General features: G+C 37.2%; 2 protein-coding genes across 6 annotated transcripts in view; both read right to left on the bottom strand.

Moving 5' to 3' along the window:
* Nucleotides 1-497: 497 nt before the first annotated feature.
* The window catches only part of fam131c (family with sequence similarity 131 member C), a 30,344-nt gene continuing 9,615 nt past the window's right edge, over nt 498-21,226 (bottom strand). Inside the window, exons 1-8 of one of the 5 annotated variants that reach the window (XM_079588556.1) lie at nt 20,745-20,800; nt 20,599-20,657; nt 7,693-7,756; nt 5,802-5,872; nt 5,473-5,563; nt 4,023-4,238; nt 3,337-3,435; nt 505-1,520 (exon numbers count right to left, since the gene is read on the bottom strand). In XM_079588556.1, coding sequence (XP_079444682.1) covers nt 1,255-1,520; nt 3,337-3,435; nt 4,023-4,238; nt 5,473-5,563; nt 5,802-5,872; nt 7,693-7,723 — 774 coding nt within the window. In that variant the 5' untranslated portion in view covers nt 7,724-7,756; nt 20,599-20,657; nt 20,745-20,800 and the 3' untranslated portion in view covers nt 505-1,254. Of the gene's footprint in view, nt 1,521-3,336; nt 3,436-4,022; nt 4,239-5,472; nt 5,564-5,801; nt 5,873-7,692; nt 7,757-20,598; nt 20,658-20,744; nt 20,820-21,226 lie in introns of those variants that run through there. The other 4 variants (XM_079588555.1, XM_079588554.1, XM_079588557.1 and 1 more) reach the window with 4 other exon arrangements.
* On the bottom strand, nt 10,270-20,006 carry LOC306985850 (uncharacterized protein). The gene is made up of 12 exons (XM_079588553.1): nt 19,876-20,006; nt 19,503-19,594; nt 18,460-18,528; nt 18,053-18,168; nt 14,598-14,852; nt 14,354-14,493; nt 14,178-14,262; nt 13,787-13,934; nt 13,132-13,325; nt 12,803-12,953; nt 11,567-11,694; nt 10,270-11,328 (listed from the first exon to the last, which is right to left on the bottom strand). The coding sequence occupies exons 3-12, from the start codon at nt 18,524-18,526 to the stop codon at nt 11,026-11,028; spliced, it is 1,587 nt and encodes a 528-aa protein (XP_079444679.1). The 5' UTR covers nt 18,527-18,528; nt 19,503-19,594; nt 19,876-20,006; the 3' UTR covers nt 10,270-11,025.

Below are 21,226 nucleotides of genomic sequence, written 5' to 3'. Positions count from 1 at the left end.
CAATTTAATATTACACAAATGTTAATGGTCACACTTTATGCTATAAGCACATAGTTAATAGAGAGAATAGGACCCTAAAGTGTTCCGATATTAATAAACCAAATAATTGCTACAATTAAGTCATTTATACCTCATGTCTCATATTCCATATTAATAATATGGATATTATTAACACAATATTAAGAATTGAACCAATTTTTTTACTAAATGTAAGCGTTTGTAGATCAATTTAATCTCATTTTCCATCTTAATATGATTATAATTCATATTAATAATATTGGAATTGGTTAATTACATAAATTAACCTAATCAAATTAATAATAATTAACCTCTTTTTTTTACTACAAGGAAGCCATTTGTAGGTTGATTTGATTATCTGTGAGTCTTTCCGACCAGCAACACTGGCTCAACCAATGGCATGAGTTTGGGGCGGGGCTATCTTTTTCTCCATCCAATAGCAGATGGTGGGAGTGTTTGGAAATGTATTTGAAAACAGTCAATATTTTGGAACTTTTATTTGATGATAGCAAAATTACACACTTCAGCTTTAAGGATACATCTAGTCATTTGGTGCGTTAGACGTTTGTGTGCGTTTTATACTCAAAATTCCCATAGAAACATTTAGCATTATGAAAAATCTTTAAAATCTCCACTTCGCTGTCCCAAGTAATGATTACGGCTTTGCTCAAAGGTCAACAAGTCACTTTCACCCTTCAGAGTCCTCACAAAAGGATCCTATTAACCCTGTAGCCCCATTGAGCCGTTCTTAGAGGAAATGCACCAGAAAAAATGTCTGTGGAGATGAAAGCGTGTTTTATTGTGACTCTTTCTTCTTCAGTCTATAGGGCTAAAAGCCCTCCGCTTCTTTTTGATGGTGAAAGGCTGCTGTAAATATCCACAAACACTCAGTTAAAGGTGAAAGGGCATTATGGTCTTGATGTAGAATTTTAGATGCATTTATGTGCGATGACCTTTTACCTTCCTGTAAACATAATTAGTGTTCATCTCCAACATCGTTACCGCTAACGGAGAGACTTTCACTTGCAAAAAGGCAATGTGATATGTGAATGAATTGACATGTCCGCATGTACAACGATCCCTGCGTTCTTTGCTTGTCGAAGAGGCTCAGCTGTAGCTATTAACGGTAAAGCGATAACCCCAGACGTAACCTCACACGTGTCTCTTCCTCATCAACGAACACAAAGAATAGAAGAAAAACCTTTTCTCTTTTTGTTCCGCTGTGTCATCAAAACTTCAGTTATAAAAAACCTCATCCTCCGACAGGGAGATGCTGTCTGCGTGTCGCACTGGCCCTTCCGACGGCGAGATCCTCTGCTCCTGAGGCGGACGCTGAGAGTCCAGCGGAGAATGGGAATGACTGGGGGAATGAGGCTGAGGAGGATGAGAAGGTGCCAGGGAACTGGTGTCATCAACGTCCATGTGCATTCTGTACAGGTGCTGAGGAACGCCCAGACTCCCTCCATCTAACAGGAACTGAGAGAGATAGAGGCCCTCGGGGTCTGTGAAGACAGCGTCATCTTTATGAGAGCAGAAATTAAAAAGACCTCAAGCACACACATCTTCTAGAATGAAAATTGTAGCATAAATGAATAAGCCTAATAAGCCCCAAACTCAATATAGAGCTCTGATCTGCTTGATCCATGAGTCATCATGTCCCAGACACATTCAGACATTTCTGTTTTGTAGTCATTTATTCGACTGTAAGACTCCTAAGTACCAGGGCAAAATGTTTTTTTGAACCTGGCTCATCTGGCTAAACAGGTCATATCATTTGTCTTTGTTCTGGGCGTATTACTGCACGGCTGTCATGATGTTCCCCTTCATAATGAAATAGCACTATTTTTAAACAAGCTGGGGTTGTGTGAGATGAACCAGATGGTGAGAATAGCCCCTTTCACACATACAGTCTTTACTGGTAAACAGGAACAGGTGAACAGGACCTTTTCAAAAGTTGCAACATTACCAGTAAATTACTGGTATGATGCTGTGTGTGAACAAAAATTGAGTATGAGTGCGATGTCAGAACACACTGACATAAGAAATTTGCTTTGGGCCAATTGTAAAGCTCTGTCGGAGCAGTTTACGGTAAGTTCTGCTGCTTTTAACTGTTTTTTTTTATGTAGACATGCGCTAGACGAACATCTGACCCTGCCTTCTTTTCCATTTACCAGTGCTGCGGCTCGGGAGTTATTGCGTACTATAGCAACTGCAGTACTATAGTAACTATTATGCGTCTTGTGTTTTTAAGAGCAAAACCAGGTTCTGTGTGATCACCGGGTGGATGAAGAAAACGGCTCAGCGTTTAAAGGGCATTTCCAGTTATTGATATTGCAGAGTTTATCCGTATTTTGATATTGATGTGTGAATCTTACCTGTAAAAAGACGGAACACTGTTGCTTGTGTTTCTGTATTTACCTGAAAAGTCCTTCTGGTCATTTTACTGTAATTTAGCAGGATTGCTGTGTGAAAGGGGCTAATAACCTCCATAACTACTGTTCTGCTTTTAATCAAGGGCTGTGAATATGAATATTATATATACAGAATCATTTAAATGATACATGGGTAAGTAAGACACAAGATCTTCTTCAAAAACAGTTTATTTACATTCCGGCTGGTTTAGAGCTGGTCTTGCTAGTGGACCAGAATAGCCAGTATATTTTCACATGGACCAGCTAACATACTGGTGACCAGTGAAGCTGATTATTTCAGCATGGTTACATGTAGGGTCTAAATGAACTTTTTAACACCTCTACCAGAAATGTTTCTTTCCAACCATGAAACTGTGTTTTGCCTTATTTTTGTAAATAATATTATTTATTCCCTATAATAATGAAATGATCTAGCCACAGTTCATAGTGTGTTTCTCACAGCATCATATATGAGAAGAGTCTAAATCTGCACCTGTGACGAAAAAAAAAAAAAAAAATTGGTGTTTTATTTCATACATGTTGCTGCATGGAGTGCTGGAGGAAGACTAAATAAACTTCTCATGGTAATTTTAAAAAGTCTAGTTTATCTAATCTTCCATTGAAGTCAAAAGATGTTTGAGTTACAACAGGTGTTTTCTTAGTGTGTAGTTTAACATAGATTTGAATCCTTCATGTCACTAACATTGGCATGATTCGATTCAGATCATTGTTCAAATATGATGTAAGCCATGTATTATATTGCAGTTCCTATAAAATCACTAGCTCACTGGCAAATTGTATTTACTCACAATAGCTAGTGTGTGTGCAGTGTTCATTTTGGACCCTGGTCACATCTATTTGGGTATTGCAGCTTTGAGTTAGGGGATATTGACAGTGCTATCATTACCTTGTAATGGGATTGTGCCGGCTGTGGTTTGATTTTCAATGTCCTGTGTGGACCAGGCATTCATCGCTGCCTCAGCCAGAGCAAACTGCTCCGCCACACCTGAGACAGGCAAAAAGAGATAAAAGGTCACAGATACACAGAGAACCAGAAAAAAAGAAGAAACTACCTACTCTACGTTTCTCACTCATGTCCTATGTAGAAGCATTTAACCTTTAAATAAATATTATAGGCAATTACCAAGATCAAAAGTATTTCACACCTGTTTGTCTGTAAAAGAGTATTAATTCCATTTATGAAGAAAATATTAGCATGTTTGCTGTCCCTGAGTCACCAAGACAATGACAAGGCGTTGCTAATGACACTATCATTTTGCAAGTGATGAAATCTGATCTGTTTGTTCAGACAATGTAGTCAATATCCGGTATTTCTACATTGGTTGCTATAGTTCTGACGTCAACACGTCACCAAGAGACATACAAGAAGACCTGTCAGTGTGGAAAGAAAGGATGGAAAAATCCTGCCTCTGTCCTTTATTTTACGCAGTGCTGAACTTGTGAGGAGCGTTAGATAACATAAACGAGGTAATACCGTATATACTTTTATGCAGGGCTGAAGTTTTATACTTAGGGTTAGAGGTATGTTCGAAACTTGGTAGCTACATGTTAAATATATAAATGCTGTTTCACCCGCAGCAAAGCGTGCTTCTTTGATTTCATCAGTGAGGTGGGAGTAGAGCTGCTCGTCCTCCTGCAGTGCGGCTCCCACACCTCCCCATCCTCCACACCAGCCGCCCCGAGACGCCGCCTCGCCTCCCCAGCTCTTCCACTCAATCAGGTGGGCGACTCGGCCCTGGGCCATCGCTGTGGGCTTGGTGATGTGGTCTTTAAAAGTGGCAAGCAGTCCTAAAGAGATCAGAGGGATTAGCATGGGTGCACATCTATATTAAAATAAATAAAAGAAATGAAAAGAGGGAAGGATATGAAGAGGTACTGCTAAAGAGGGGGAAAGGGTGAGAACGGATAAATCGAGTTTAGTCTCTCCAAGTCATCAAAAACTGAACAGCTTTTTAGGATTAGTGTCTAAAAGCAGAGACTAGAGGATACTTTTTTAATGCATTACACTTTGGTGCCCCAAAGGTTAAAAAGAAAATGAACACAAATTCCCTATTTTCTGTTTTGATATTTAGATTATCTAACATAAAACTAGCCTAGCATCAAAAAAGGCTTGTTTTAAACAGTATCATTCCCCTTAAATTGGTCATTTTGGCCATTAGCACCTCAGAGGTCTTGATATTCACAATTGTGTCCAACAATTAAATCATAAAACAATGTCATAATTTTGACACGATCTGCTGAATTGGTTTTCACTTTGTTGTAGTAATAAATAAATAAATCTTATTTAGCTTTACCCAAGTTATTGGAAGAAAAAAGGTTTTATATATTCAAACAAATATGTATTTCTTTGTTTTGTTAATTTATTAACTACAAATCAACATTTGGTCCCAAACTAATTACTGGGTGATATAGGGCAAATGTGTGTGTGTGTGTGTGTGTGTGTGTGTGTGTGTGTGTGTGTGTGTGTATTTAATTTTTATTCAATTATAAATATGTTGTAAATAGTGCTGCCAAATCTGTTAATCGCAATCGTAGTTTGGAAATAACATAACATGTGTTTTATAAATGAATCTTTCTAATAGCATTTTTACACAAGCAGTTTCTTTTTTCAGGTCTTTTTTTGGGGGGATTGAGCTGAGATTTGTGGTTCTTTTTTGCTCATTATACATATTCATCGGCTGGTGACTGAATTTATAATTAGACTGAAATGATCAAAAATGTTCTTTGGAAAAGCTTAAAAACCCATAACGCATTATTAGTCTCTGTAATTAACTTCCTGAAGAGAGTGGGCCTGGAGAAGTCAAGCAAAAACACAGTCAGAAAAGAAAACAGGTGGAAAAAGAGGCACTAGAGAAGGAGAGAGGGAGACTGTTCATAAATGAGAGATACGCAGGCAGAGGGAAATTACATTAGCAAGCTTCTGTAAAGGTCGACTGCTCTTCTGATTCAGATGAATGATTCTGAGCGATAGCAAAACAACACACAGTGTGACGGTGTCTAATAAGTGCTCTTTGCTCCTCACCCAGCAGGGAAGATGTAGCCAATTCTCCGATGTCATACCCGCTGCTGCTCCTTTTATCTGACATGCTGCCATTGTAGGGCTGATGGTTACCCTGAATAACATGACACGACGGGAAACACATATGACAGCCTAGCATACCAAATAAAACCTTTCAGAATATCACATTTGCAAGCAACACAGTGAATCACAAGTGCTAATTACACCTAACAAGTCACTTTTATCAGATCTTACACATTCAGAGTGTGAAAGAACTCCCATGTATCACTGAAAATTATCCATTTATACATATACGACAGGATTCAATTTTTGATTTTAGTGAGAAAACACACCTTGAAGATGGGCTGTCCTTCAGCGTATGAGTGAAGCTCTTCCATGGGGTGTTGCTGGCCACTTTGCAGCTCTACAGGGGCAAAATATAATGCTATTAATTGTAAATAGCTGTTTATTTCATTTATCTTTCCAACAGTGTGCGTGCATGTGGCAGTGTGCATTGAGTTTTATCTGGAGTGGATGGACGGGACACACTCCTGTTGCACTCATGTTTCCATGGGAACAAGAGATTGTCTTGACAACACCTCCCTGGGGATCCCCAATGTTCAAGAGCACGTTTTTCGTCACTGGCCGCATCTCATTGAGGTTAGACCTCAAAGAGGACAGCTAATCTCAGACCTGTAGAGCTTCAGGCACCCGCCAGCATGTTATTTACTAACAGGTATCAACTGACAATGTGTGACCTTTACAATGTCACACATCATGCGTGTCTCCCCCTCTAAAACCCACCTCCCATTCATCACGGTGAAACTCCATCCATCTCACATAGCCTATGCATTATACATGTAGTTTTGGCAATGGCATTTCGCAAGCCATAGCTACGGAGCTCTGGACCTTCTAACCCTCACAGGCTCAGACAAACAAGCTACCCTTCGCTTCCTGGGATTTACAAATTATCCACTTCATTGGTGCCATTTCCTTGGAGGACACCTTGAGGATAAAATGTCACCTCTTACCTTAGACTCCATTCGTAAATATGAGACACAACACCTGTGTACTCAGATTGAACTGTCTCGCAGCCTGCCTTACCATAATACACTGGTCAGATGAGATGATATGATACAAAGAAGAACAGAATATTTTCCCTCTGGTGCTCTCAGAGGAAACTTCTCAGAATCCGTTGTTATCTAAATGTGGCATGCAAATTTTGCTTCAAATAACTAAAATAAATCCCTCAGCGTAGAAAGACGGCCAGTAAGCAATAATGTACACAGCAACTCACCAAATCAACACATGGACATGAAATATTGACTTGAGAATGATTTAAAGTCCCCCTGTTGTAAAAATCCTGCTTTTAATGTAGTTTATATATGTCTATGTGGTGTTTTTAATATGTTTTAAAGACAAACCATGTGTAAATTCATAAGTCAGTATCATTGCTGAGTATTTTCTCCTTAAAACTGCAATGAACCAAAGACAGTCTAAAAACGCGGTTTGAAATCGATGGTGTTTCTGACGTCACAAACTACCGCAAAGAAAATATTCAACTAAGCGGCCTAATAACGCTGTAACAGTAATATTAATAGACCTACATAAGTTCTCTGAGGGTATTTTCGCTTCAAACGGTAAATGAGCACAAGATGGCCCAAACTGTGTTTGTAGGACTTAGCTGCAATGAGACATGACATACATAATATATACACCTATAGCCTACACTTTAAATTGATTTATGTTTTAAATGTATGTCGTTTTGGAGACCCTAGTTGATGGAGACCCGATTTCGAGGGAGGAGCAGACTGATAGGACGTAGCGATGGACCAATCAGAATCAAGAATTCCAAAGAGCCGCGTAGTATTTAATTATAGTACAGTACGTAAGCATCAGAATTTTAGCAGGAAAATGCTTTCTTCTGAGCATCTGTGTACTGTGCATCAGTATCATAAAGCATAAAACCTGCTCATAATTAAACAATTTATATACAACTTATTTTAGTCGCTAACAACTACGTGCTCAGTTTGCAATATTTTTGAATGTTATGACCCCCCCCCCACACACACACACATACACACACATTCATGCATTATGTAAAATGCTCTTTATGCTGGAGATGAGCAGACAGGTGGATAAACAGATACCAGTAAGTGTGATAACCGGACAGACCAACAGGTAGGCTAATGCACACAGGGCGGACAGAGACACAAACTCAGATACAATCAGGAAGAGACTGACCTTGGTGACCTTTGCAGAAGCAGGAGCCCATGTTCAACAGCTTTGCAGTTATCTGTTCACCATGCTGACAGAGAGCGGGGCGACGGGGGGAAATTAGCAACAGTGAGAGAGAGAGATGACTGCGTGTTTGGAAGAAAGGGGTGTAGAGCAGGCAGAGAGAGCCAACTGGAGGATAGAGGTGGAGAAATGAGGGAACTAGGGAAAAGACTGGAGGAAAAAAGGGATTCGGTGTCCATCCGGTACAGTGAAGCACTGTTTCTTAAGTGTGGATGGAAGTGAGGAGAGGGAAAGAGAGAGAGAAGTGGGGAGAAACAGCACACTGACTGTGTGCACTCAGTCCCTCCCCTCCTCCCCTCTCTTCTCCTCCCCCTTCTGCTCTCATTTTCTCTCTCAGACACAACTTTCACAGTTACATTAGGGATGCACTGGTATTCAAATTCTGGCAGACTGCGATAAGCCGATAATTATTTTCATGTCATGAATAATGGCTCATATTAAAATTCTATTTAATTTAGCCAACATAAACTGAAAATAAATAATAAAAACTAAGATAATTCATTGGTGAATTTAGGCATCACAGCATTATATTTACATGTACAGTGTGAAAAATGTATATTAATTCCAAAATTAGCAATATATCACAGTGTTATGAAAATATTTGAGTTTAAAAACATTTTTTTTTTTTTAAGTGAGAATGAAAATAGGGGACATTAGCATGCATAATTAAATATCTAACCGGCAACAATAAATAAAAAACTCGGAATATCAGACGATTACCGATTTGGTATGAATCTGATTGCGCATCACTAGGTTACATAAATTGGAACTGAAATGAGAAAGAGAAATGGGAAGTGGAAAAAAATTAAATGAGAAGGAGAAAAGGATAGATTTATATACACATACAACAGTCCAAATGGAATATAAATGTGGGTTTACAATTAGATCTTTTCAGGTAAGATTCTGCAAGACAGCTGACATTTCCAGAGCTGCAGAACAGAATAGAAGTTTCTGTAGCTACTTATTGACTTCTGCTGCCCTCCAGTGTCACAGAGGTAAAGTTGCATGCATAAACACTCGACGTGAATGCTAAAATAAAATAAAAATCGTATCTAATTTACAGCAATGTATTAACATGATTTCTTATGTAATGTGATTTTCACTATACATCTTGAGCAGATGACACAACAGTTCAGAGGAAGAGCTGAGAATTATATGTACATGGATCTTCAAAGAAGTGCCACTTCCATGACATGACAAATTATAAATGATTTCTTAATTTATCTGTAAAAACTGAACAGCAGTATTCTGTGATTAACCACTAATGTAGATACCTATTATCCTTTGAATTTAAGCATTTGAGTTGATTTTACATTTACTCTTGTAAATGACAGTAACAAACAAAATTTACTTGAGTACTTTACTTAAGTACAATTTTTGGTATCTGTACTATACTAAAGTATAATTTTTTCTAGAAACTTTTTACTTACTTCATTACATTTGAAAGGCAAATATCGTACTTTTTACTCCACTACATGTCTGTCAAGGTCCTTAAATAGAAAGTTAACGTCAGTGGGATCAGGGGATGATTTTAGTTGCAGGGGTTGCATTTTGGTTGGAAATGAAAGACGGGTTGACGCCAGAAACCGACGTCGGATTGACGTCAGAACCCGACTGATGTTGGATTGACATCAACCCGATTTTAATTTTCAACCACAATACAACGTCTGTCCAACGTTGGAGATTAACACCAATCTGACGTTGGATTCTGACATCAACCTGATTTTCATTTTCAACGTTGGGTTTAGTCTTCTAAATGCAAATTTTGTCACACTAGCTTATAGATAACAGTAAGGCTAACATATTCATACTAAAACTAATTTTTTTAAATAGAGCACTATTTGAGGGAGCAGCCATTTGGGTGTCTGAAACCATTGTGGACGTTATTGAGTGCACATTCAATCCCACTACTGGTAGGCTACTGTGTTATAGAAATAAATGTTATATTGATATGAGGGTAGATTCAGAGGCATAAGGTACTGTAAGTATTACATAGGCCTACAACAATGCAACATTAATAAAACAACATTGACATTTACTTTTTACTTCTGATACTTACTTTTAAAAACGAGTACTTCTGTAAAATCGGTCTTTACAACTTTTACTTGTAACGGAGTAATATTTTACCAGTGGTATCTGTACTTTCACTCAAGTAAGGAAGTTGTGTACTTTGTCCACCTCTGCTCTTGTTCAATTCATGCAAGACAAACATTATTGACAATACTGTAAATACACTCTAAAAAATGCTGGGTTAAAAACAACCCAATTTGGGTTATTTGGCAACCCAGCGCTGGGTAAATATTGGACAGAACACATGCTGGGTTATTTTGACCCAGCAGGTTGGGTTTTATACATTAACCCATTTGCTGGGTTGTTTTTTTAATCAGTGCTGGGTCAAACAACCCCATGTTACAGGTTATTCATTTTAGATAATAATAATAATAAAAATACTACTAAATAATAATAATTATTATATTAATAATAATATTAATAATAACAATAATAACACTACTATTTATTATGATTCAATAAAAGTGTTTATTCCAGGAAATTAATATAATAATGAATACATTCATGTTTAATCAACAATTAGTCATCTCGGAGGCCCACAAAAATCATTTGTGCTAAAATGTTGGCATGTTAAAAGATAATAAAATGGTGAGATTCTCAAAATTCAAAACAAACAATGTACATTGCAATCATTTTAGTCCTGTGTAGCAAAATAAAAACATAAAAACTAAACTGTAAAATAGCCAATAGCTAAAGATTCTCTTCACAAAAAAAAGAGCATAAGTACATTGCAATTCATTTAAATAAGTAAATTAGTCATGTGCAGCAAAAATGGGAGGCACATAAGAACTTTGCGTATAAACTGTATACAATAGCTAAAGATTCTCTTCACACAAAAAATTACAAATAAAAAACCTAAGTACATACATTGTAATTCATTTAAATAAGCAATCATTTAGTCCTGCGTAGCAAAATAAAATAAAAACATAAAAACTCTATACTTATAAACTGTAAAATAGCCTAGCTAAAGATTCTCTTCACAAAAAAGATACAATAAAAAAACAAAAAAACAAATACATACATTGCAATTCATTTAAATAAGCAATCAATTAGTCCTGTCAAGCAAAATGGGACACACGTGAAAACGGTACTTGAATTTTGTATACCAGGCAGTGTTTTGACACTAAGTTAAAGATTCAAAATATTCAAAACAAAAAAGAAAGAAAAATGTACATATATTGCTTAATTGCTATGAATGGCTATAATTTAGTCCTCTGCAGCAAAAATGGAGGCCCGCAAAAACCGAATGCTAGAATTTTCTGTCCCAGGCATTCCATAAACTACCTGCTGCAAAAATTCCCAAACAGGGGCACATTGTTTCGGATAGTGAATGTCAAAGCAATAAAATGCCTTGAAACAAACATCCACAGCCTTGAGGAGAGTCAACTGTTCCAGAGCTTGCCCATTCACCACCACAAAAAACTGTCCAGCCATTCCAAGCTCCAAGACAAAGGGAAAGGGTTTCGCTTCTCTCTGCCTTTCCAGGTAAAGCACCATGTTGGTTCCAGACTAAATGAGGAAATGACAATATCAGACACAGATAATTCTTTAAAAGTGTGTCTTAGGTTTTCATAAGAGCAGTCTTAAATTAGTTAAATAACATCTTAAATTAACTTAAAAGAGTTGTGAGAAAATGAAATGCGTGTCAGATCCATGCAGCAATAACCATGATCATGATTAAAACGATTTATCGTGCAGCCCTACAAACAGGTGTAAAGAAATGAGCCTGCTCTGTTGTTTTACTTACAGGTTGTACATCAATGAATGAGGTTCTTGCCTCTTGAATAGTTGGCCGAAAGGTTTTGTGGCCAATCTTGTACACAGGCGGGGGAAGAATGACAGGCAAGATTTTAAGTGCTTGTATGCCTTTGGAATCTAAGAAGAGATAAATGGCAAATTAAAACTTGTTTGTTCATCAGCTTTTAAATTAAGCAAAGTGCATTTCTAACTAAGGTCAACTTAGAATGATTGAAATTAGCTTAAATATGTAACAGTTAAATATGTACTCTGGTAATCTGAAAACATTTAGTGTTATTAAAGGGATAGTTCACCTTAAAATGCAAATTTACTTGCCCTCATGTCAAATTTACTCACCCTTATGTTGTTCCAAACCTCTACAAGTTTCTTTCTTCTGCAGAACACAAAAATATATTTTAAAGAATGTCAGTAACCAGACAGTTAACGGTAGCCACTGACTTCCATAATAGGAAAAAAGTACTATAAAAGTAAATGGCTACGGTTAACTGTTTTGTTACCAACATTCTTCAAAATATCTTATTTTTTGTTCAGGAGAAGAAAGTCATGTAATAACATGAGGGTGAGTAAATGACGACATAATTTCACTTTCGGGTGAACTATCCCTTAAAGCAGTGCTTCTCAAACCGGCCCTGGGGACCCCATATCACTGCACATTTTGTATCTCTCCCTCATCTAACACACCTGATTTAAGTCATCAGCTCATTAGTACAGACTGCAAGACTTAAATTGGGTTTGTCTGATGAGGGAGACATCCAAAATGATGGGAGGTCCCAGGACATTTGAGAACCACTGTTAAACCAAGAAAGGGGCAAGTACTTTTAAAGGGGTCATGAACTGAGAAATAAAATGTTCATACAATCTTTTGTCATACAAGAGGTCATTGTACTATAAAAAAAACATAAAACAACTTTTATTGATAGTATGCTGCCCAAAAAATGACTAATTTTCCACTTCCGATTGTTTATTACGCAATAGAACATCCGTGCAAGATTGCCTTCACAGAAACAGATCATAGCCTCTTTGTGCCCACAGGCACATAAGTGAAGGGAGTGATAGTACAACAGGATCACTTGGAATAAAAATACATATAGATATCTGCTAAGTTTTCCAATGTTGTGCTTACTAACACTATAAAAGGACCTCAGGGAACATTATAAAAAAGGCAATTCATGACCCCTTTAAATGCAATAATTTATTCTGTTTTTATTTTAACATTTCTACTAACCTGCAGACATGTTGTCTAAATTATTGAGGACATCCATCTGTCGTCCATCTCTTTTAGCAAAGGCCAGGATCTTGTCAGCAAAGACAGGCAACCAGGATAAGCACATTTTGTCTGCTGCATCAGGGTGAAGTATACTGAAGTCCTGAGATATCTGTTTTTTGGGGAAAAAACAGTCATTTATATTTTTGTCTTTAAAAAAAAAAAAAGCTGAATGTGAGGCTAGCATTCTACCATAATTAATGTTAATTAATTATAAATAAAAATTATATCCTTCAAACCAATGGGAGAGGAAGAGAGTTAAGAAGATATTGAGTTTAAATTATATTTACCATGCCTGGGGTGTCCATGAGACGAGGGAACTCTGATAAAATTTCAGATATTGGCTTGGAGCCATTCTCACGAATCCAATGAGCCCTAAAAGGAGCGGTTTCTTTCATATACTGCTCCACTTGGTCCTGTGGTCTGGTATTATTTTTTAGCCATTCTTTCAGTTGAACTGCCCTCTCAGGAGACAAAGTTGAATCTGTTGAAAGGTAAATAAAATATAAAGTCATATTGGTTAACTTACATCAGCACATGTAATTCTTGATAAAGGGTATAAACGGCATATTCTAATCTAGGCCATTTCAGAGCCAGTTTTATAGTGAGGCTGCGCTCTTATGGAGAAAGGTTTGCTACATTTTAATTAGATGAAATAAACCAAACCCCTTTCTAGAGACCTTGTCATTAGTGCATATTGTCAGCTTTTGATTTTCTATATTTTTTCCGATCATGTTAACAAGAGCAATTGTTCTTAAACAGTGTGTGAGTTCCAGTCTTCTTGCTCTTGATGTTTAAACTGACAGGACTTAAAAGCACATGCAAATGATAAACTTTCACTCGATGATTAAACTTTGCAATTAAAGTCGTCTGTACGCTGTTTTGCAGTGAAAAGAAAAACTGTAGTGCTTTGTGTGAAGATTACGACAAAAGGAATTGTATTACCTGGAATAACAGTCGACCTCTTCTCACAGATAAAAGCCACAGAAGATGGTGTTCTTAATCGCCGCATTCTCTTCCTAATATTGCGAAGGCGCTCCTCAAGAAATCCTGTGGAAGGTCTGTGCCTTTGCCCCGGGCTGAACCATGCCTCCTGAAAGATGATGTTATTGAGTTATGTATTACATTGAAAATTTGATTTCTCAAAACACAAGACATCTTCATGAGTGAGCACAAATAATTCCAAAAGTAGACACACACTCCAAAACATATACAATCATATGGGTTAAGACAAGATTGGTTGAAGACCAGAATAACTTGATAACTTGGCTGGACAGGAAAGTTTAGTGACTGCAGAAATAGACAAATAAAAGTAAAGTAAGATACATATACTCACATAGCCATTGCCTTCAGGGTCACGCAGACAGGAGAATGTCTCTACTAAAGAGATGGCCATTGCTTTTTTGGTCTCTGTTGATGGTCTGCATTATGATGGTCAAATATGAAAGGAAAGCTTGTAATTTGAAATGTGAAAGTTTCATACAGTAAAAAAAAAAAAAAGTTAATACTCACGTTTCGCCATATTTCTCAATAAGATGAGCAACAATAATTCGCACCATTGCACGCCTTTGCTGGGTGGTAATTTTATTACTCTCTAGGCTCTCCACAATAGAGGGTCCATGAGGTGCTTTCATCAGTACTGCACGGATATCCTGGGGTACATAGCAGAGTTGTCTTTTTGATTGCAAATAGTATATTTCAAGTTATTTTGCAAGAAGACTGTCATATCTAATTCAAATTAGTTTTAAAAACATACATGCGTATCATCTGGAACAAGCTGAAGAACAAATGTTGGCTCTGTATTTTCAGGAGAAGTGCGTCGAAATGTTGGCTCTGTATTTTCAGGAGAAGTGCGTCGAAATGTTGACTCTGTATTTTCAGGAGAAGTGCGTCCAAATAATGGCTCTGTATTGTCAGGAGAAGTGCGTCCAAATAATGGCTCTGTATTTTCAGGTGCAGTGCTTGGCTGCGTATTTTCAGGAGCAATGCTAGAGTGTGGTGGGACACTATTCTACAAAATGAATAAAAAAATAAAAATAGTTTAAGCAAATATATGGTATTCAAACAGTTTTCTACATACTGTACATTAAAAACTAGGGCTGCACGATATATTGTTTTAGAATCGATATATTTAAGAATTAGAAACTTAATATTCAACAATACTTTTGATCTATCATTGACACCATTATAGGAGAACTGAACTGAACTAAACTGATGACATCAGTTTTCTTTAGAATGGCTATATAGATATATGAACAGAATTAATAACTTTTTTACAACAGAAATTAATCAACACTGAACTTTCTATTGTATTTACCTATGCTTGTAATTTGTTTATTATTTTCTATGCAATTAACTTTTTTTTTTCAATATCGTGCAGCCCTATAAAAAAAAAACACTACATTTTACTATAGCACTAGAGTACATTAAAACTGAATTAAAGCATATTTAAATTTGCATTTTTTCCACTCACTCAACTGCCAAGCCTGAATTGTGCAAACATTCTATGCCAAAGCTGTACAGGTCCTGACCCCTGTGTCTCCATATCTGGTTTGTGAAGAAGGCTCCTGTTTCTAACAACTGTATGCATGCTTGGAGCCAGATAATGATGAAGCTTGCCTGATCTCTCCCCTAACTAAGTAACACTGAATACTAAAAAAGTTCATTTTGATTCGACCGTTTCAAACAAAAAATGAATTCCATTGGTTTCAGATAATTAAAACACCCTGTATCGGAGAGATACATAGAAACAATCGTCATTTTTTCTGAATGACTGAACAGCATGGAGGGGATGATGATCAGTGAGGTCAGTGACATCAATACATGTGAAGACATGAGTGTATTGCACAGCATAGGCAAACAAATGCCTTTCAAATCCGACAGTTTCAAACTTTTGAATCACAAATTTCAGTTTGGAGTCAAAAGCCAAACAGTGTCTTATACGTCCAAACTGGGGGTCACCACTTGAACAGTAAGACACAAAAAGTGTCATACCTGGCCTATATGTCGTTCCTTTAAATGTAACCCAGGCTGGTACATACATCTCTGTGTGGGCTGGAACATTTTCCAAGCCTCCTTGGATATCATGACATCTCTCAAGGTCTGCAAGAATAGTGCTGTGACCTGGGCCCACTTCAGTTGGGTGATCAAAGACATTTCCAGAAAAGAAATTGTAACACAGCATTACTTGATGTCTAATGGCCATAGTTTTACAGACATTCTTGAAGTTGCATGTGACATGGCTAATGCGTTTAAAGAAGTTATGCTTTGCTTCAAACCGCATAGTCCAATACAGCATCAATGGCCCAAGCTGTCTTATGGCTCTTGGATAATGCAACATAAAGTGGTGTTTAGGTTTTAGATGTTGCTGTGGGTACAACTCAAGGAACATAGTATGATGTTCCTCTATGATCCACTTCAAGTAGATCGTACTTTCAACAGTGAGAGATACTGAAAAAATCAATTCCAAGCAGGAAAGGAGGAGAAGCAGTAGCTGCCAGAACCTATTTGACTCTGGAACTAGATCTCCCATCATTAGAGGCAGCAGTCTCAAAAAGCACCACATCTGTGCTGCTGTCTGTCTCATGGTCCCATCTTTTTTACGCAGGTAATTCTTTGTAATCAGAGAAGGCTTGTTGTGGGCATCACTGAAGCCGTAATCAAAGCTGGTGATCCTGCAATTTAATGTATCTAATGTGAAGTGTCCTTCCTCAATCAGTGAGTTTATGATTAATTTCATCTCATAACACCCTACACCTTCTAAGATGTCGTGCATAATGTCTGGTGCTATGTTCTTGCTGACATCAAAAAAGTGGAGATCATTTAAGAGACTTGCTTGTTTTAAGCCAGTGTCTGAGACACTGCCAAGACTGAGGTCTCTCTCGTTGGACTCAGCAGTCCGAAGAATGTCACGGTCTTCCTTAGTCTGTACTCTAAGGATGTCTTTTGGTACACGGCACCACCGACAAGCATAATTGCTTGCAAAGCTTTCGGTGAATCCAAGAATTCCATTTAGTGCCAAGTTATCACCAACAACCTGGCAAATGCTGACTTTTACTTTTCCATCAAATGATGGTGTTTTGATATCCACACCCTCTTTCTCCAAAGATTTGATGTCCTCCACTACGGGCTTTAAAACCGCATCAATGCCATAGGTTTTAGCGTCATCCGTTTTGTAGACTGCCAGCAGAAAAATGGAGGATAAGCTGGAAAGCAGCTCTTTCGGTAAACATTTGATGGCAAAATACATAAACCCTAATTTGTGGACAGATGTCTTTGAGCCAAGTGGATTCACAGTCTCTACATCATCAACATAAATAAGGAGAGGAATAGAGACCTCCTGAGAGAACAGGGCATGGTTTTGGCAGAGCTCACCATCACAAAAGTCTTGCAGGAGACCATTAGTGCTCTTCTGCCAGGCAACGACCTTGGACATGATGCCTGGTAGTTCAAGTATCTTTTTCAGGAGTGGTCTAAGTGGAATGCGCTGAAATGTGTCACGCGTTGAAATTTGTTTTACTGCACCACTGCTGGAATCTATGTGCTGAACATAGGAAATGCCAGGGAAAGTCTCCTCAATTGGCTGAATAAAGTTTCCAGACTGCATAAAATATTTCATTTGCCTATATTCAGTCTCTAGGCCTTTGAAAGGCTCAGATGCTGCCTGGAATTGATGGTTCAATTCCTGTGCCTCTATGCTTTTGTCCTGCCCAAGAGCCTTAAGGAAAGACATAGTTCTATCCTGAAGCTTGGAGACTATATCTGACAACAGACTTGAGGTTTCTTGCACTGTAAAATTTACTGCAGAAAAAGTCTGTGAAGACTTTGATTTGAGTTTTGCCAGGAAAAGAGCTACCCTATCTGTCATATCCTCTTCCTCCAAATCATCCATGTCACTGACCCCACCAATGTCAGACTCTTCCATGCATGAATGCTCTTGAGCATCAAGTGCCTCAAATGTTGAAATGGGTGCTTGGTTAGCATTACATCTAGATGCATTGTTAGTCTCATTGTGGGCATTATTGTGTTGAAGTAAGTGTCTTCTGTACGACCTCATATAAAAAAAAGTCCTCCGACAACCATGCTGATTGCATTCAAAATGTGTGGAAGCACTGTTAATACTGTGGACTGCTCTTAAGTGGGTAAAAAACTGTTTCAAGTCAGCTATGATAGCTTGGCATCGAAAACACCTATAATGCATTATAGACTTACAAATTTCAGTTCTTTGAAATGTTTTAAAAATTTTAACCGCACGCCAATTTTGGGGATGAGTGTTGCAATTGAGTTCTCATCCAGCAACAGGAAACTGTCATCATCTATCTGCTCATCTAAAAGGAAGATAACACAAACAAACAAGGCTATCTATGAAATTACACTGACATCGACTAGGCACAGAAGTGGTATCCTATGCCAGCCCTACAATATAAGTGATTTAAATTCACCCTACAGGATTTGACATTAAGCCATGTGCTTGTACTTTGGACAAGTAAATTAATTGCCCATTCATGTTTTTGATCTTATTGTGAATGGTGTAGCAAACTTGGTTAAGTGCTAGGGCTGGCACTGGATGCAACTGTGAAAAATGATTAATCATAATGATTTTGAAAGAGAATATTTACCAGCAAATTTTTCAATGAGGCACTCAAGATTCCAGTTGATAAGTTTTTGTTGAACAAAAATGTCCATTGCTGTAAAAGAACAGAAGGAAACATCTGATTAGTAATATCTTTACAAAGCTAGCTGGCAGTGCTAACAAGTCTTATACCTGCTTTTAAAATTTATTTTTGTGCTGGCTCGCGGTTAAAAATAAAATAAAATAATGAATCATTACTTAATTAAAAAATTAAATAAATAGACAAAAATATTTTTTTAACAGCTTAATTAACTATAGTTAATTCACAAGGCTGTAAACAGAAGAAATTTTAATTTTGTGGATAATTCAAAAATATTTTATAAATTCACCTGTAGATATTTTAATTTCATAGAATATTTTTTTATTCATTCCAATGTATCAGTCTATTCGTATAAAGATCGCCTGCGAGCATTGCACCCATTGACTTATTTGATTGCAGTTTCAAGATAGTAAAAATAATAAATAAATGTTGTTAAATGTTTATTCTTCCTGGCATTTTTTTTTAAATGCACGATTCAATGATCATCATAATTATTTTAATGATTGTGTACCAAGTTGCATGACAACCCAAAATAATAAATTGTATATTTAATACATAAGACTGGTTTCTCCTAATGTTTTTTTCTCTCTCCATTCTGTCACCTGATAGTTTGGGTTCCTTGCCACTGTTGCCTCTGGCTTGCTAAGTTGGGGGCACATTCAACAATATTGTTGATTTGATTGCACTGGCAATATCAGATGAGAACTGAACTACTTTTCTTCAGAGCCGCTTTAAGACCAAATTGAACTAACGTTACAGTAACTAACAGTTACTTCATAATTTATGATCTTTACACAGTTTTTGAACGGTAACGTTACTGAAGCAACATTGAATTGACTTCAGCTGAACATGACAGCTAGCATGAGAATTGACGCACGCATAACGTTAAACACAGAGAACATACTGCAACATAATAACATTTTATGTAAAGCTACCTTTCGAAAATGACTGACAAAAACAGATAAATAATAGGTAGAGACGTAACTTACAGCTTCTTTAGCATATGCAGCCACTAGCCAGTGACGTTACACTGCATCCAACACCGCCGAGTCAGTAACGTTACAAGAAACCCGCAAAATTTCTGGAGATAAAACACCAACAACTGTATTTAGACATTGTGACCGTGTTATAAGTGGAATAATTGATGACAGACCGTGTAAAAATGATGAATGTTATGCGAAGCCGCTGACTAACGGTCGCTAGTTCGACAGACGCTAAATCTGGAGCATTAGTGTTACGTTAAATAATATAAGGGTCCGTCGTCAATAATTCAAAGTTAATTTCAACATAACTTCTTATTGACTTTCTGACTTCTTTGACTACGTAACGTTAGGATAGTTTTAATAAAACAGTGTTACTCACCTTTACGCTCGCTCCTGCTTGCCTTGAACCTCTCGTCCTCCTGTTGACGTTGTAATTTGAACAGTGTGAGGGGGACAAAAGCGCGCGAGGAGGTAAACGCTGGGTCAACGTTTCCAAAACAACCACAAATGCTGGGTCATTGTCAGCAGATTATGGAGAAAATAACCCAGCAGCATTGTCAAAATGCTCAACCCAACATTTGGGTTTAAAAATAACCCAGCATTTTTTAGAGTGTACAGAACTGCAATGTGCCTTTATGAGCGTGGATCAGATTTAGACAGCAAAACATTGGCAAACAACCAACATTTTAATCAATTACCAACTCTGGTTTGAACATGTTGCTATATATCTGGCTAAATATGATAAATATTAGTTTTAATGGCATGTGAATAATTGGTGTTTAACGACAAACTTTGAGGAAATTAGACTAAAATATATTTAAAAAATATAATATAAGGTTAGTTTAACTGTATTTTAAACTATGCACATTTTTAATGCTTTTATTTAACAAAACAAGAAGCTCAATGTGTGTTTTGGTCATTTTTGTACATTATTAAAGTTTGTTATCACAAAAGAAAATGCTCTTGGGTTTTGTCTCAGAGCATGCAGGACACATGTCTGAACTTGTGGCTTCAAAAAGAAATTCTTTTCACTCTCTTTGTCTCTTGTCAACCAGTAATCCAGTAAGCAAACATTGTTCAAATTGTTTTTTACTGACATCACCTCAAGTCATGTTCTTGCACAAGGGAAACTCTGCGCCCTTTTAATGGCACTGCAATACTCTGCGATAAAAAAAAGTATGAAAAGTTTGTTTAGTTTATATACAACAATGCAAATATAATTTAATTTGCTAAACATCTCTCGCTTACCTCAGTAATGCTCATATGCATAGATATGCTACTTTGGCGTTAGCTCAAAGCTAGAGGGTATATTTTAGCTTAATGGAAGTCTGACACCTTGTGGTAAATCAATGCACTTGCACTCTGCACAGACATGTATTCATTATGAGGTTTTTTACACAAAAGAGTACTTGATTTAAATGAGCTTTCTATGTGAAAATAGTAAAGATTTACACAAATTCCACCATGTCAAAATGGGTTATTCCGTCCCTCTCTGAGGTTGCAAATGTGCGTCTGACTAAAGTCAGTACAAAAGTGTACCTACATAAATTTCCATTCTGCATTTAACTAGTCACTATCCCCACAGATTTTCCTGCCCATTCACACAAGCTCTATCTATTTCTCAACTTCATCACAGCATGAAAAAACGACATAACATATATTTTACATCTAAGAGAAAAAAAATGAGAGGTCGCTTCCACCTCTGAAATCACAATAATGACATAAGATAT

The sequence above is a fragment of the Phoxinus phoxinus genome (assembly GCF_949152265.1).
Source record: "Phoxinus phoxinus genome assembly, chromosome: 18".
NCBI lineage: Eukaryota > Metazoa > Chordata > Actinopteri > Cypriniformes > Leuciscidae > Phoxinus > Phoxinus phoxinus.
Note: the sequence above shows the minus strand (reverse complement) of the source record. Positions and strands in the feature narration are given on the sequence as shown.

What these genes read in the sequence shown, in the direction of transcription:
- LOC306985850 (XM_079588553.1), bottom strand. Translation starts at nt 18,526, where the DNA reads ATGGACATTTTTGTTCAACAAAAACTTATCAACTGGAATCTTGAGTGC. An exon ending in ATTTCAAAGAACTGAAATTT is followed by an intron (nt 14,853 to 18,052) that starts GTAAGTCTATAA and finishes TTCATTTTGTAG; the next exon opens with AATAGTGTCCCACCACACTC. An exon ending in GAGGTCGACTGTTATTCCAG is followed by an intron (nt 13,326 to 13,786) that starts GTAATACAATTC and finishes ACCTTTCAACAG; the next exon opens with ATTCAACTTTGTCTCCTGAG.